At 52.1% G+C, this 17,310-nt stretch overlaps 1 protein-coding gene across 4 annotated transcripts in view; it reads left to right on the top strand.

Annotated features, from left to right (window-relative positions):
• Positions 1-17,310, top strand: part of NTRK3 (neurotrophic receptor tyrosine kinase 3) — a 367,569-nt gene that overhangs the window by 117,640 nt on the left and 232,619 nt on the right. For all 4 annotated transcript variants that reach the window (XM_040642769.1, XM_040642772.1, XM_040642771.1 and 1 more), the window contains exons 5-11: positions 1,740-1,897; positions 2,636-2,778; positions 3,213-3,354; positions 3,800-4,096; positions 11,719-11,742; positions 13,280-13,341; positions 14,176-14,278. In XM_040642769.1, coding sequence (XP_040498703.1) covers positions 1,740-1,897; positions 2,636-2,778; positions 3,213-3,354; positions 3,800-4,096; positions 11,719-11,742; positions 13,280-13,341; positions 14,176-14,278 — 929 coding nt within the window. The remainder of the gene's footprint in view (positions 1-1,739; positions 1,898-2,635; positions 2,779-3,212; positions 3,355-3,799; positions 4,097-11,718; positions 11,743-13,279; positions 13,342-14,175; positions 14,279-17,310) is intronic.

Here is a 17,310-nt window from a genome sequence, read left to right as displayed (position 1 = left end):
TGCACGAGGTAGACGGGGTGGAGAGTGTGTGGGGTGTGGAGTCCAGCAGGCTGAGGCTTGCAGCCCTGCTTTGTCACACCCCAGCCCAGGGACTTCGAGCATGAGACTTAACCCCTCCAAACGCGAGAGGAGGGTCCCTGCTCTGGACAGGGACAGTGCTGGCTGTCTCCTAGGGTGGCTGTGGGAGCGGATGCTCTGTGAAGGCTAGGTCCCTTCTCTTTTTCTGAAAGAGTGCAGGGAAAAGCCAGCGTGCTTTTGGACAGGGGGATACCATGCAAAGGTGTTGGCAGCTTCTCCCTGTGGTGTCCCACTGGCTGGGACAGACACGCTGACTCCTCCTCCAGGGCCTCACTTTTTCCTATGAGCTGATCAGTCCTGCTGCATGCCGAACCACTTTGGAATTCCACCCCTTGTCCCGGATATCCCGGGTCTTCCTGCCTCTCCTGCTGGGCACCGACAGATTTGTCTCCTTACTGGCCCAGTGAGAGAATCCTGTTCCTTCTGCTGATCCAGACATTTGATTTACTGGGTGCCCTTTACTTGAAGAGTCTTACATCAGTGAGTGCCATTGTCCTCCTAATGGGATAACCCCATTTAGAGGGGCAGGGACTTGCTCTCAGTCACAGGGAAAGTCAGTGGAGAAGGAAGGCCTTGAACTTGACGCTTTCTCCATCAGATGCTCTTCTTCACCAAACTGAGTGCTCCTGGAGAACAGAGACTCATTCAGCTCTGTATCAACAGCACTCAGCTCATAGCCAGACATGGAAGAGGTGCTTAGTAGGGATTTTGTTGAATTTGTGAAGAAGAAAGCTGGTCCCAGGATGGGCTCTGAGCAGATCTTGGAAATCGCTAACTACCTACTCCCCAGGGAGAGTAACTCTTTCCTTCCTCCTTCCCTCCCTCTGTTCCCTCCTTTTATTCATTCAACAGGTATTTATGTGTCAGGCTCAGTTGTAGATACGGGCGATAGAGCAAAGAACCAAACAGGCAATTTCTCGAGCTCAATGGAGCTTAATTTTTATTTGGGGAGACAGATAATAAACAAGCAAATAAATGTTTAAAGTGATGCTGGGCAGTGACAAATACTCCGGGGAAGAAGATAGTAGGGCGGGGACGGGGCAGTGCTGAGGCAGGGGTTGGTGGTAGCTTACTTATAGCAGTGGTTAGAGAACGCCATAGGATTCTTCAATGAAGTGAGATAGCCAATATAGCAGATATGTTACAGGTAAGAACTCTGCAGGCAGAAGGGACAACAAGTGCAAAGGCCCTGAGGCAGGACCAGGCTGGTCATGCTAGTGAACTTGACAGACAGCAAGGTCAGTGTGGCTGGAGAAGCGGAAGGGGGTGTGAGGTAGGAGATGAGGCCAGAGAGGTGGCAGAGAGCAGCGCAGACCCTGTAGGCCTTTGACCTTGACGTTCAATGGGATGGGAAACCACTGGAGGGTTTTGGGAAGAGGAGCATCCCAAGCTGACATAGTTAAAAGGGTCTCGTTGGCAGGTGAGTTACGTGGAGTGGATTTCTTTTTTCTTTTTCTTTTTTTTTCCAAATGAGTATATTAGTGCAAAATCTAAATGAATTCCTGGACTTGGAAGTATTTTTTCATTTCTTTCGAGACCTTGTTCAACCCCCTTTCTCTCCCTAATCCCTGACGCGCAGGTGGGGGTGTCCCTCACAGCCCTGGGAGGGAGCGGGCCGTCTTTGGTTCAGGAGGTCCCTTCCCCTGTCTCCTTGCCCACAGGAGATTGGAGCAGAACTTCTTCAACTGCAGCTGCGACATCCGCTGGATGCAGCTGTGGCAGGAGCAGGGGGAGGCCAAGCTCAACAGCCAGCACCTCTCCTGCATCAGTGCCGATGGCTCCCAACTGCCCCTGTTCCGCATGAACATCAGCCAGTGTGGTGAGTGAGCCGCCGGGCCCCAGCAGGCTCCGGGGAGAGCTCCCTCAGACCCTGCGCAGGAGCCTGGAGAGCCAGGGCCTTCCGGTCCCCACCCCCCACCTCCATAAACACACTCCCGGCCTTGAACTCTGCATCGGGTGCAGATCTGGCTTACCCTTTACCTCCTGGCTCATTCCTGTCCCTCCACGAGCCTGGAATGAAGACAGGGGTTGAGTGGCCCCTTCTCAATGGACCGGAGGCCTTTCTCTCTGTGAGTTACTGGTCAACCAGATCCGAAGGAGTCTGTCTCAAAGCGGGGGCTCTGGACCTTCTGGATCAGGAGCATCTTTTCTAGAAAAGCGGATTCCTGGGCCCAACAGACTTAATGGGATCCCAGAATGTCTCAGAATGGGTCTCGGAAATTGGAATTTCTAGCAAACTCCTCATGGGAGTCTGAAGCAGACGACAGTTTGAGACCCAGAGCCCAAAGTGGAAGATGCCATTTGACCTTATGGCTGGAACTATATTCTTTGAGCACCTGCCCCAACCCCACCCGCTGCCTGCCTTGTGGGAGAGCCCAGCTGGGCTTAAATTCTGAGCTCTGACGTCTGCAGGGAGGTGCCGTGAAGATTCTGGGACTCGGGGGCCTTCCAAGAGCTCAAGCAGGTTGTGTTGAGAAGTGCCACCATCGACCCTAGGGACAAAGTTTTGGTATTAAGTGTTGGCTTATCTTTTCACTCATCCTGTCCTCCCTCCCAGACCTTCCTGAGATCAGTGTGAGCCATGTGAACCTGACCGTGCGAGAGGGTGACAATGCTGTCATCACGTGCAATGGCTCTGGATCACCTCTGCCCGATGTGGACTGGATAGTCACTGGACTGCAGTCCATCAACACCCACCAGGTGGGCGCTCTGGGCTCTGGCCCCATCGGGAGGCTGGGGAGCCTTCACTTCTTAGTCTAAATGAGCTAAATCATGAGTGGAAGCAAGAGATGTGAGGAGAAGGAAGAAGAGGGAAAGTTTGTGCATACTTGGTTCTCATGCAGCTGCAATCTTTTCTAGCCCACCTGAGCTTCAGCATGCTAATAAACTTCTCTGTACCTTAGTTTTCTCATCTGTAAAATGGGTATAATGCTACCGTTCACCCCATAGGGTAAATGTGAGGATTTCCTGAGCTCTTGACTGTGGAGAGCCTGGTGCTCGGTCAGTGTGTGCGGCAGGAGGAAAGGCCTCCTTCTCTTTCTGCACAGCTGTCTTTTGGATTCCTGAAGGTGTTTGGGAGGTGGTGAGGAGTCACCTTCTAGAAACTGATTGTTGTTGTTTTATTGCGGTTTTAGACAAATCTGAACTGGACCAACGTACATGCCATCAACCTGACTCTGGTCAATGTGACAAGCGAGGACAACGGCTTCACCCTGACGTGCATTGCGGAGAACGTGGTGGGCATGAGCAATGCCAGCGTGGCCCTCACCGTGCACTGTGAGTGGCTGCCCTCATGGAGGGGGGCTGTGTACCGAAGGTCATGCAGGAGGCGGGAGGCGGGGGCAGGTGTGCTAGGGGGCAGGACCAAGCAAGTTAATCCTTGGCTGCAACCCCAGACAGGGTGTCCCTGTCCCTCAGAAGATGGTATGCCTGCAACTCATCTATGCTTCAGGATACCCCCACGTTGGCCCCCGTCTCTCTTCTCTTCACCCCCTAGAAGGTCAGGGGAAGGGGCCCTCCAGTTGTGGTGGACCCGGGAAGCATGGGTGAAGATAGCCCTCTCTTCCCCCCTTTTGGGAAGGTGGTGGGGGAGCCTCTGAGCCCCTTGGTCTTTTCCGAGCTGGATGGGGAAGAACTGGGCTCCGCATCCCAGTGTCTGGTGGGCTGCTCTGGGGCCCAGGAGGCTCCGTGTGCTGGGAGTCAGCGGGCCTGTCCCCTGCAGACCCTCCGCGCGTGGTGAGCCTGGAGGAGCCGGAGCTGCGGCTGGAGCACTGCATCGAGTTCGTGGTGCGTGGCAACCCGCCGCCCACGCTGCACTGGCTGCACAACGGGCAGCCGCTGCGGGAGTCCAAGATCACCCACGTGGAGTACTACCAGGAGGGCGAGGTCTCCGAGGGCTGCCTGCTCTTCAACAAGCCCACCCACTACAACAACGGCAACTATACCCTCATTGCCAAAAACCCGCTGGGCACGGCCAACCAGACCATCAATGGCCACTTCCTCAAGGAGCCCTTCCCAGGTGAGGGCTGTGCAGCCTGACGGCGCGCCGACTCCTTCTGGAAGGGTGCGGGGCGGGCGCTGTAGCTTGAGAGAGGTCGCGGCATTGACTGGATACTGTTATGTCGGGTAAACCGAACTCACCCTGGGGCAGAGTCAGCTCCCGCCAGCGTTTTGTGTCAGCCGGCGCCCCCCCCCCCCCCCGCCCCAAGAAATGCACAGTTGTGCACACATGAATGTGCCCTGTTCTGGTAGAGGAAGGGCCTGAGAGCTAGATGAGAAAGACAGAGAACCTTGACCCTGTCCTTTATCTGTTGTGAAACTCAGGGCACGATAGTTTCCTTGTCTGAGCCTCAATTTCCCTCATCTGTGAAATGGGCATGAGGACACTGCTCCTTGAGGACTCGGGACTTCCTGTCCACAAAACACGTGCCACAGGCTTTGGCACATAACGATGGTTCGATGACCTTCATTGCAGGGGTCTCGGGGTCTCTCCAGTCACCGCCTCCTACTTGCTGGTTGATAGCAAGGCTTGGCGAGGGGGTAGGCTTCCAGCTCGGAGCTTTCTCTCTTGTTCTGTGGTACGTTTGTGGGGGAGTACCCGATGCCCTCAGCCTGCGATGGCACTCATGTCGAGTGGGCCAGGGGGAGTAACTGAAGGAATGAAAGAACTTCGTTTGTTGACTCGTTGGGAGGTGACTCTGTCTCTGTCTGGGCTACAGCATTTCCAGTACCTTCCTAAGTTGCAGGAGAAGAAAACCCCCAGAGAGTTCCGTGTACACGGTTGTAGCGTCTCTTGGTGGGGTCAGCAGTTGATGGGTTTCTGTCAATGAAACCGAGCGTCGTTGATGACCTTGGTGATTTCTGCTGGGTGCAGGCTGGATGACGTTCAATCTCCAGGACTCAGGGGTTCTAGCGAGATAAATAAAGGGGAGTGAGAAGACTGATCACATGCACACGCACACATACACGCACACGCAGAAAGGGGGGCAGCAGGAGCCAGCACGGTGCCACAGCTGCTTATGGGAAGGTGACTTCCCAGCCCACAGGTACCGGGTAGCAGCTCCAGGAGGCCTTACTTATCTCAGTGCAAGGAAATTGAGCTAGAAGCTCCGAGAGTGAAAGCTACACGGGAAGGCAAATTCTTGCCGCTGAGGTCCAGGGGAGGGTTGTGGCCGTGCCATCGCTCAGGAGAGTGTCCAGAACGTGCTGGCGTTTAAGACCCTGGCGGTCCCATTTGGTCCAGCATTTCCAGCATCGTCCCCAGCACGCCCAGTGGAAGGCCTCGGGACTTTTCCCATCTCTGCTCGGGGAGCTAGAAGAGTCCCTGCGGCTCTGTGGAAGGAGCAGCTTATAGACACAGAGATACTTTGCACTGCTGGGCCACACAGGCGAGGCCTTGCTGGTGTGGAGGGCTAGAGAGGTCCCCTGAAGCAATGCTTGTTTCCAAAAGGAAGCTCCTGGGGTCTGGGGAGAGTGGGGAGCCCTGGAATGCTCTGGAGGGTAGGTGAGCCACTCTGGGCTCCTCCCCACAGAGGCTGTCCTGGGAGCAGTTCTGTGTATCCTCCCAGCCATAAAGACACCCTTTCTGTCCCCAAGAGACGTAGCAGCCCCTTCCCACCTTATCAGCTCCGCTTAGGCGGGTGGTTCTTAAAGAGGGGTCCCTGGACCAGCGGCATCACCATCACCGTCACCTGGGCGTGCGTTAGATTCTCCAGCCCCACCCGGACCTGCTGAATCAGAAACCTTGGGGTGTTTGAACAATCAGCTGTCTTGTGCTGTTTGGTGAGCTCTGGCCAGGAGGGGGAGGCAGGGGAGAGTCACGGGGGAGCTCGAAGGGAAACAGCCCACCGGAAGGCATTTTCCTCAGACCCAGGTGCACCCCGCCCGGGCTGCCCGGTGTGAAGGTTTGCTTGTTTTATGAACCTAAAGGAATCAGTGGATGATGAAAAGGCAGTGACAGGGAAAAGATGGGCCAGTCGTGTCAAATGACAAAACGGCTAAACGTTCGGGAGAGTAAATTATCTGGAGGAGCAGGCAGTAAACCTCATCCCTGCCGAGCTCTGGATGTAAGGCTGTCTGTGGATTCCCCCCTCTTCCCTTTTGCCCTGAGCGTGTTGCGACATTGCATTTATCACAGCGACTCCTTTCTTGCTCCCAGGCAAGCCGAGCATAGAGGTTAAGAGCGAGGGTTCTGGAATCAGGCAGATCGAGGTGCAAATTCCATCCATGACCCGACCAGACAGGTGGCCTCAGCTCCTAGAACGGGGTTGGCGTGTGGTACGTGGCTGGCATGCAGGGAAGGACGATCTCCACTCTGCCTCTACTTTTCCATCTGTGGAATGGGAACGAGAACACACGCTCCCTCCCTAAGTTGCCATGAGGATTAAGTGAAGTACGCTAAGGGTTTAGCTCTGTGTTGAGACAGAGGAAGGGCGCACCAGCTGTCAGCTATTGTTAGGATTCTTGGGACGGAGGGATGCAGTGAACGTAGGAGTTCTAGAAGCAGCGTTCTCGATTCTCACAGATAGGCTCCGGGCGGTGTCGTCTGTGGGGCTGTGGAACCATCCGCGCTGCCAGGTTCAGAGTCTCTCTAAATCGCTCATCAGCTTTGTCACCTCAGGCAAATTACTCAGCCCCTGCTTCTGCCTCAAAGGCTGTGGTGAAGATCGGCTCACACACAGTGGCTAATCCACCAAACGGGCTTACGACAGGGCTCGACACAGAAAGCACACAGCTACTGTTTTTATTTTTTTGAAAAGCACACGCAAGGGCGACTGAAAAGGGATCTCTTTTGGGGGCAGAACAAGATCTGAAGGTAACGGTCTCCTTTTCTGATTCTTCATGGTCCTGAGCCCCATGGGAGAGATTTGATTGGAATGAATATATTTAATGGAGGAATCTGGAAACGCAGAGACTTCCATCAGTAAGGATTTTCTCCGAGTAGGACGTGAAAATGAAAATGTTCTGGATAAGATTTTTTTTTTTGTTTTGTTGTTTTTCAAACTGCACATGCTATACAAATGTTGGATTTCCTTCTGCGTTTTCAGGGAAGGGCTAGCATTCAGCATGGGATCCAGCCTTGGGGAAGGAGGTCCCTGCAAGGATTGGTTAGGGAGGTTGGTTCTAGAAGCGTGGAGCTAAATCCTCTTTGGTGTTGCAGGAATTTAGAGGGGCTGCCGGAGGGGATCTGGTCATGAGAGTGGGAAGCCACGAGGCATCAGGGATTCACGTGTCAGGAGGGGAGGAACTGGAGAGGCTGAGGGTGATGGCAGGGTGGGAGTTGGTAGCTAGACGGTTGTAGTCTGGGGGAGAGCGTGAAGTTCCTTAGATGATGATGTGATAGAAGGAGGCATGTTGCCAAGGGGTGTGTGTGTGTGTGTGTGTGTGTGTGTACAACAAATACCTGAGAATACTTGACAAAATGTTTAGGAGTAAGTGAGCTGCCATAACTCTTAAATTCTCATTTTTTACTTGGCCAGGAGGCCCAGTTATTTCACGGAGATTTTTACAACAGCAGAAACCAGAATTCCCTCAGGACGCTGGGTACAAACAATGGGAGAAATCACTGCCCCAGCGTGCTCAGCCCTGAGCCTTGGTCAAGGCTGCTTTCCTCACCCTAAGTAACTTGTGGAGACTAGACTGTAGCCCCGGGCTGCTGGTGCTGGGCGGGGGGAGGGAAGCGGTTTCTCTCCCAGTCTGAGCCACTGGCAGCTGCGTGCAGCGGAGGGGAGATGGGGCCTCTGTGTGGGATGGGTGGTGCGAGTGATGCCTGGGCACAGCCTAAGCTCGGGGCATCTAGTCTCAACGACTCGTCTCAGTCTGCCTCTTTGTCTGGACACAAGCTGCTGTCTCCCTCCTCCCTTCTCTGTACCCCGCTGGCTTTTCCCACAAGGCCCTTCTTGACAGGTTTTGGGACTGGGAGAGGTGCGGTCTGGGACTGGGGTGGCATTCGTGCCCACCCCGTTCGTATTCAGACAGCACCTTGGCGTATGGATCCAGTTGTCCTTCCCAACTGCTGATGGGTAGGGGGTGAGGATCATTCCTGGGTACCATCCTCTTCCAGTGCAGAATTCTGAGTCCCCCCACTGTAGAGGGGACCCAGGGGGTCTCCCTGTTCCAAGGCTCATGTGCTTCCCGGGTAGATGAGTGTTCCCAGGCTTCAGCAAGGGAACTGAGCACGTAGGCTGATTGGGAGCTTACAGCGTTCATAGACTCGGCCAAAACAGTGGCCTGATGTGAGAATATTCTCTAATAACCAGGAGCCTTAGGAGAAATATGCAAATCAGTGTTAACTGTGGATTGACCTGGCGCCTGTTTTTCCCTCAGGCTCTGAAGCCAAGGCTAGGGCCCCTCTTCTCCAGCCTCCCCCCCATCAGGCATTTGGCACCTACAGTTTATAAGAGGGTGGTAGCATGAAGGGCAGGCTCAGGGATTGGGAGAAAGCTCTGTTGGTCTTCTCCGAAGGACGTGAAATGGACAACAGACAAGCCAGCTGTTAATGGTGCATTTACTGTGAACAGGACTTTCTCTAGACTCCTTCACAGAAATCAGCACTTGCCCCACAGGTGGTTAGAGAAGACTATTTGCTTGTGCATATTTAATAGAGCCATAATTACAATGACTGTGAGGACTTAGACATGGGCCTGAAGACCGAGGAATGAATGAATGAATGAATGAATGAATGAATGAGTCGTTCTTATTTTTCAGGGTGTGGTAGGCTTGTGGCCGCAGTAGATGTAACATAATGCAGTGGTTCTCAAAGGGATCAACAGCACCTGCATCACCTGAAAACTTGGTAGAAATGCAAATTCCCAAGACCTTCCCCAGACCTCCTGATTCAGAAACTCTGGGGTGAGGACCAATAATCCATGTTTACTGAAAAAAAAATATATTTTTTTTAAATTTTAATTTTAAGATTTTTTTAACCATCATCATTTTGAAATAGTTTAAGATTTACCCACTAGGGGCGCCTATGTGGCTCAGTGGGTAAAGTGTCTGCCTTTGGCTTGGTTCATGATCCCAGGATCCTGGGCTCAGCAGGGAGCCTGCTTCTCCCTCTCCTTCTGCCCCTCCTCCCTGCTTGTGTTCCCTCTCTCTCTCTGCTCTCTCTCTCTCTCAAATAAATAAATAAATAAATAAATAAATCTTTTAAAAAAAGGCTTTACCCCCTCAAAGTAATAAAATAGTACAAAGAACTTCCTTACACCCTTCACCCAGCTTCCCCAAATGGTATCACATTACCTAAGCATGGATGTGCAAAAACAGTGTATTAACACTGACACTACCGTTGAATCTGCAGACCTGACTTTTGTCTGCTGCTGCCCTTTCTTCTCTAGGACCCAATGCAGGATCATACACCGAATTTAGATGCTCTATCACCTTATACTCTTTCAGTCTGGGACAGTTCCTCTGTCTGTCTTTGTCTTTCATGAGCTGGACACTTTAAAAAAAAAAAAAGATTTATTTATTTATTTGAGAGAGAGAGAGCATGAGAGTGGGGTGAGGGGCAGAGGGAGAGAGAATCCTAAGCAGACTTGCCGCTGAGTGCGGAGCCCCATGTGGTCGACCCCATGACCCTGAGATCATGACCTGAGCTGAAATCAAGAGACGCTCAACGGACTGAGCCACCCAGGCACCCCAAGCTGGATGCTGTTGAAGGATACTCACTAGTTATATTGTGGACTTCCCCCCTATGTGGGTTTGTCTGCTGCTGCCTCATAATTCAATGCCGGTTATGCATTTTTGGCACGAACAGCACAGAAACGATACTGTGCTCTTTTAGGACATCACAGCAGGGGGCACGTAGTGTCTACACCTCTAGTTCCTGGTGATGTTAATTAACTCTATCACTGGGTCGCCATGGTGTCTGCCTGGCTTCTCCACTGCAAGGTGATTTTTTTCCCTTTGTACCTAATGAGTGTAATGTTTTGAAACTTTGTAAATGTCTTGTGTCTTATCACACTTTCACACATTAATTTTAGCATTCATTGATGATTCTTGCCTGAAACAGTTATTACTGTGGTATTTATCAATGGTGATTTTCCTCCTTCTGTCATTCCTTCTACATTTGTTAGGTGGAATTCTACTGTAAGGAAGAGCATTCTCTTCTTCCCCTATGTGTTGATTCAGTTGCTTCTTTACATTGGTATGGACTTGTGGGTGTTGACTTTGTGCTGTGACTTACAATCTGTGTCATTGGCCCCAGCTGCCATAAGACAGTAGCACAGACTCGGTGGCTTAAACGAGAGACCTTTCTTTTTCTCACAGTCCCGGAGGTTCGAAGTCTGATCAAGGCCTCAGCATGGTTGGTTCCTTCTGGGGCCTCTCTCCTTGGCTTGCAGATGGCGGTCTTCTTTCTGCGTCTGCACATGGCCTTCCCTCTGTGTGTGTCTGCGTCCTAATCGCCTCCTCTTATAAGGACACCAGCCATATTGGATTAGTGTGCACCCTAATTCGTTTATTTTAACTTAATTACCTCTTTAAAGACCCTGTCTCCCAATACAGTCCTATTCTGAAGTACTGGACATTAGGGCTTCACCATAAGAATTTGGGGCGGATATAATTCAGCCTGTAACAATCTATGGCTCTCTTTATTTATTTTGTTGCTTAAATTGTCCCAAATTCGGTCATTGGAAGCTCCTTCACTTTGGCTCCCGTGTTCTTCTCCCATGCTGCCGTTAATTTGGAGCTCTCTTACTTTCTAGTACCACAAGATGTTCCAGGCACGTCTTGTACTTTCTCTGCCCCAGGCCTGAAATTATGCATTTCTCCAAGGAGCCCTCATTCCTTTAATTGGAGAACGGTACTGATCACCCAGTCGATGATTCTACTGCGTGCTAGAATCGGAGAATGTCTGATGGAGACGCTAAGAGCCCAGACTTGGGTTTGAATCCAGCGCAGTCTGTTCCCTCATTGAGATTCAGTTAGTCACTTAATCTCTAGAAGCCTGTTTCTATTTCTTTTAAATGGGGATAATGCTCCCCACCTCCTCAGAGGGTTATAAGGACAGAGTGATGTGTTACATAAAGCACTGAGCCCAGCTCCCGGCTTGTAATCAACGTCTAATAATGATGCGCTTTCACCATTAGCTGAGCCATTTCTAGAGGCAAAGGTCCAGTAGCACATTTTCATCTGGGGGATGGGCAGCTTCATAGAGGGATTCCCAGGGACATCTCAGGGATCCTGCTAGAATAAACTCTACGTATCAGTTTGAGGAATTCTGTCTTGGGATCATAGCTGGCATTTTCAAGAAAGGTCCAGGGAAGCCCACCCTGCAGCATTTCTTCTTGGCTTTGAGGTACCACCAATACCCCCAGCACTCTGGGTACCTGAAGGAGAGAGGACTGTGGGTGAGACATTCTGTCTAGATGTAATTTTCCATCTCATAGACCCCAGGGAGGCTGGGCCACCTCCCTGAGAAGCAGGAGCTTCATCTCTCGTTCCTTCTCCACTTGGAAGACCACCCCCTGAAGGGGTAGTGTAGCGTGGGGGAGGGGAGATATGTCAAGGATTTTAGTTTTCAGTTGCCGCGGTAACGGGACACTCGTGGTGAGTGGGAGAGGTTGTACCTATGAAGAAGATATAGTGCATCTGTTCTGGTTTTTACTACGCTTGTTAATTATCTCTTTGTCTTTTTTGCAGAGAGCACGGATAACTTTGTCTCTAGTAAGTCCGCTTTACCTTTTGCTTTGAAACTGATTTATTCTGATACTTTAGGTAATTACTGATTCCACATAGCCCTCTTCCCGATTCCACGGCCAGCCCCAGACCTGTGGCAGCTGACAGCATCTGAGGGAACTGTGAAGGGGAACCAGAGAGTAGAAATACTTCTTGGGTAGTTCCAGTCGCACACCTCTTGGGCTCTGTGCCTCAGTTTCCCCCAGGGAGTTCCCTGAGGTCTGATCATGTTGTGGGTCCCTCTGCCTGGATGGGAAGGGGTGATGTCAGGAAGGACATGGGGTTTCACACGGCCAGGTAGCCTTGATGATCGTCTCCGTTGTCCTTGCGGAGAGAATGGGCAACCTCTAAACCCTTGCTTCTCACCTGCTCTGAAGACCCCAGAATCTGGCTGGGACTCAACCTTGTGAGTGATTTACAGGGTCTCCTGATAGGCTTGTGTGTCCTCAAGTGGAATTATTATTTTTTTAAAGTAGGTTCCATGCTCAGCATGGAGCCCAATGAGGGGCTTGAGCTCACAACCCTGAGATCAAGACCTGAGCTGAGATCAAGAGCCACCTAGGAACCCCTAAAGGGGAATTATTTAGGCTCATTTTAAAAGCAATCTGGGGCTAGGACTAGATAATCGCCCCCAAGTTTGGTGTTTTGCTCGTGGGCTATGGGGTAATCTGTTTTTACGGCTTTCCCTTTTCTCCCCCGTGGGAGAGGAGCAGCAGCAGTGCTGTCCTTTCTGCCCTATGTGTGGCCTGAGATAGTGGACAGTCCTCTTGAGCACACCCCTTACTGTTGGGCGCGGATGTGCAGATCATCTGCGATTCCTCCATCTGTGGTCTGAGAGGACTCGCCGTCTCCCAGAGTGTCCCTCCAGGGAATTCTGAATTGGGGCCGTTTCCTGCCCAGGAGGTGATTTGAGATGGAGGACAGACTGGCCTCCCATCCAGGCCTTGCTGGGAAGCGTGGTGTTTCCTGGGCAGATGGACTTATAGCTTACCGTGGGCTGCCACTGTGTTCTGAAATCCGTGGTAGGGGAGTGGACAGTGGGTTGTTCTGGGGCCGTGGGTCTCCTGGTCTCACTGAGGAGTAAAGAGGGAGAAAGGAAGGGCATGGGAGAGCCAGGGACAGGGAAGGGAGGGCCTCCAGCAGAGGGTAGCCGAATGTCAGCACCAGCTGCCGTCACTAACAAAATATGCCCAATCCACACCCTGGCCTGGATCCCAAACCATTTTTTTCTGCTCCCTTCTATCTAATAGTTTGTGGCCTACATTGCCCAGGTGACATTATTTACTCCGGAATGGGGGCAGGGAGGATGGCAGTGAGGATCCTTTATTCCTTGTGGAGCCTGCCCTTGGCCTGTCAGCACCAGCCAGGTGGCTGAATGGGGACCTGGTCTCTGGGGACCCCCGCAAAGCCAGGGCAGGTTCTCCAGCAGGAACTCCTGAGGGGGCTTGGGGAGTCAGGTGGGGACTGTGGCTGAGCCTCTCATGGCTGGTAAGCTAACCACCCTCCTGATCTGGTTGGTTTGCAGTTTACGACGTGAGCCCCACACCCATCACTGTGACCCACAAACCAGAGGAAGACACTTTTGGGGTAAGTCCCTCCTGGATCAAGGGGAAGGTGTTTACTGACTTCGTTTTAGGAGGTAACTTTCCGGAATTTTATCTTACTTGGAGCCCCAGCATATGCAGCAGAAAAAAAAACCTGTGATGAATGACCTCCTTTCAGGTAGTTGAAACCCTCCTTGTTTGATGAGAATAAGTCATTGTTTGAGAAAGTCTTTGAGGATCGGCTCCGGGCCCTAGGGTTTGGAAGAGAACTGTTTGAAAACCCCCCCCCCTCTGTTAGGAGCCTGGCTGGGCCTGATTGGAAAGGAATGCTAACCACACAAGCCTTTTACACAAGTCAGAGTTGCTCAGAGCATCCCCTTGGGTGGGTTTTTCAAGTCTCTCCCCCGCCCTCCCCTGCCTGACTCTCAGAGCCAGAGATTTCCCTGAGGAGGAGAGCAAAGGTGGTTTTTTTTTTTTTTTTTTGATTCCAGATCTCCTGGAACCTTCTGGAAGATATTCTGTAAAGAATGTCAATGTAAAGGTGCAGAGGTGTTTTTTTTTTTTTTTTGCTAATGAAAACAAACGCACAGTAGACAGAGACCTCTTAGGCCTGCCCTTGTGTTGCTTATGATGGATGGCCCCCAGATGAGAGGCTGTACCATGGAATCTTCTCTCATCCAGCTGGGGAATTAATTTTTTTGTAATGTGCTGAAGGTCTCATGAGTTACTTCTGCTGAGGAATTGACTCAGTGGCTTAGTTCGGAATGGGCTGCAGTGGCTCTCCTGACAGGACTACTTTTGTTTGGGCGCGTGTGACTTCCCTGGCGCGCAGGTTTTCTGTGACCGTTCTCAGCTGTCTGCTCTTGGCCCCTCCCAGGTGTCCATAGCAGTGGGACTTGCTGCTTTTGCCTGCGTCCTGTTGGTGGTTCTCTTTATCATGATCAACAAGTACGGTCGACGGTCCAAATTTGGAATGAAGGGTAAGATGGGATTTTCATTTGCAAGGGTCTCCGGCGGGGTGGGGGGGGAGGTGGGTAGGGTTCCTTTTGATCCAGAGACGCTGTTTTACTCTGCTTTTGCTCTCCAAGAGGGCCTCCGCTCGTGGGCTGAAGGTGTCCTGGTAGAGACTCCTGTCTACACCTTATTGTTGGTAGTGATGGACTGGAAGCAGTGTTGGTGTTTGCGGGGGCCACACAGTGGTCTGCCTGGTTTTGCCCTGAGTGCGGGAAGCATCACAGAGCTGGGCTGCTTGCTGCAAAGAGGGTAGTTTGTGAAGGAAGTTGGTGAGAAAAAGGACTCCTTGTTTGAGTAGCTCGGTTTCTCTCTTGTCTGCACCCTCCCTTGGAGTTGTGATGCGGAGGTATTGCAAGCTAGATGCCGGGTGCTGGACCCCGGTGTTGGGATGTTGCCCACACGATGGCATTTCAGCACGTAGCTGTACACGGGGTCCCAGAACGGATGCCAAGGGCAACACGATTGCTAAATCTGCTGGCCGGCTTCCACGGCACCGTGTCCTCAGCCCCCTTATGGCCGGGGGAGGCTGTGGGATGAGGCTTCCCACCAAGGCTTGGGTTGGGGGGGGTGGCACCAACGGCGTTAATGCGGTGAATTAGCACCCATCTGCCTGGTCTCAGGGATGGATCTGACCAGATGGCTCCAGGGAGGCTAGGTACCAGTTCTCAAACAGAAGCTGGAATTTCAAGACCTGCTCCCCTCTGGGGTTTCCATTTATGGCTGGCATTCGATGGGAGGTGGGTAGGGAAGGCTAAGGAAAGGTTCTACGAGGTTGCTGAGTTAGGATCGACATTCGGGTTTTCTGGTGAGAGTATGGGGATCCAGACAGATGAATCTCTGCAGCTTCTACACATGAACTGGGATCTGTGGGGAGGGTCCCGACCTTGGGACTCAGGGACCGAAGGAGGCCACGTGAATGAGATCCCCAGCGACGGTGGTCCCCTGAACTTATACAAATGGGTGTACGTGGCGGAGGGGTGGGGGGGTGGTTTGGAACAGAACTAGTCCACTCCTTCTGTTATATTCTCAAAATATTCTGTGACTCCCCTGAAAGTTTAGAACACTGACACTTAGCAAGAGAGCCCCGTGGAAGGACAGAAGGATAGAAAACGGGAGGACAGGCTGCCTGGCCTCTCAGAAGCTCCCTACGTCTTTCCCCTCTTTCTGTTCTTGCTTTAGCTGAACAAGTCAGAGCAAGGCAAGCCAGGTTCTCTTGAATCCTATGAAGTATTTTGACCAAGAGAAATGCTTGTGCAGGCAAATTACAGAGAGGGGGTCGAAGTTTGGCCCAGAGCCCCGCGACTTAAACAAGATCAGACCACTGTGAGGCACCTCGATGGGAGATGTTTTATCTGCCAGTATTCCCCTGTGCCAAACAGGGCCCCACGGGGTTCCAAGATGAATCCCGCTGGGTGAGCCCTGAGCCTTCAGTCTTAGCGTAATCCCTGGGCCTGTGGCTTTGAGGACTGGCCCTACTGCTCGTGCAAAGTTTTTGGACCATGGGAGGAACCCTCTGATCATAGCTGTTCCTCTTTCCACCTGAGAAGACACGAGGGCCTCAACTAAAGGGGAGAACGGGGCATTTTTGTTGCCCGCCGAGGAGGCGCGCCACCAGCTGAGACCCTGTGACATGCTTGGCAGCACTGTGAGAGCAGATTTTTCCTATTAATTGTCATCCGGTTTCTGGAACAGTGTGTCCCCATGTCGGATGGATTAGGCGGCATCCAGGGCGGTGCCTTCCCCTCAGCTGTCCTCACAGCCTCTCCCAGCCCCTGCTCCCCTCTCCCTGCCTTGAGCTGCCTCCTTGGCCCTGGATGGCCCAGGAGAACATGTCCCACTAGGTGGAAGGGAAGTGTCCCCTCCTGTAGAGCCCAGCAGCCTGAAGAAGGGAGGCTGCGCCTCGAGGCCAGATGTGGAGGTGTGTCCAAGGCTGCCCTTGTTGAGGGTGAAGCTGCCTGTCTCTGCTCTTGGTGACGCCCGATCCCCTGTGCTTGGGCCTCAGCCTAGGATGAGTGAGCAAATGCCCCAGGCTGCATACACCCCCGATCCTTTGTTACCAGTGGACATCCCGGTGCAGGAAAGAGTGAAGGCATGGGTACCAGGAGCCTCCCGACTCTGACTCCTGTGAACCTCCATTCCTTCTTATCCAGTCCGTCCTCAGCTTTGAATGTTCAAATCTGGGTCAGGCTCTGCCGTGCCACTCAATTGCTCCTTGCTTTTAGCAAGGTCCCTCCGCCCCTCGCCGCCTCTCCGGCCTCCGTGGGTTGCTGTGTTGAGATGTGTGTGGAACTGGCATATAAAAGGGGGCGCCCTGGTTGTAGTTCTCCCCTTGTTTTCTTCACATGTAAGCCTCTCCCGGCTCCTTTCATTGTCCTTCTACGAAGGGCTGCCCTCCCAAGACTCACTCATGCTGTCCTTTGTCACACACAGTGTTTGGTCCCGGTGCTTTGATTGTGCACTAATCCCAGTGCCTTGTCATTACTTCGCACACACATCATCTGTCTGTCCTGCTGGACCAGGAGAGACTTGGCAGAAACCACAGATCCCTCAGCCCGGTGTGCCTGAAACTTCGCACAGTGTTTGACAAATGCTCGTTGAACGGAAAATGGATGACTGTATTTATAATCATTAAAAAAAAAAAGCATCGTTTGTGAATCAGGAACAGGCCAGTAAGGGCTGCTTTGGCAATCTGAGGTGTCTGGGCAGTGGGACGTAGAGTGGGGATGATGGGGGGATCTCATGAATAATACCCAGCATCCACATCTGAGGGCCCGGAACGCAGTGTGTGGACGAGGAGGGGTTGCTGATACGAATTTGACTTCCTTCCGAGAAATAAGAAAAGGGCAAAAATACAGAGGTTGGTGTAACAAATACTCCTGTTCCCACCACTCTTAGCAAGCAACTCTTACATTTTTGTTTTTATATTTGCCTCTGATGTTTTATTCCTAGAATAAAGAGGTGAAACATTGCTGATAAAACTTAAAATGCTTTAACTGTC

The sequence above is a fragment of the Ursus maritimus genome, unplaced genomic scaffold, assembly GCF_017311325.1.
Source record: "Ursus maritimus isolate PB19 unplaced genomic scaffold, ASM1731132v1 scaffold_27, whole genome shotgun sequence".
Taxonomy (NCBI): Eukaryota; Metazoa; Chordata; class Mammalia; order Carnivora; family Ursidae; genus Ursus; species Ursus maritimus.
This window is presented reverse-complemented; position numbering and strand designations above follow the sequence as displayed.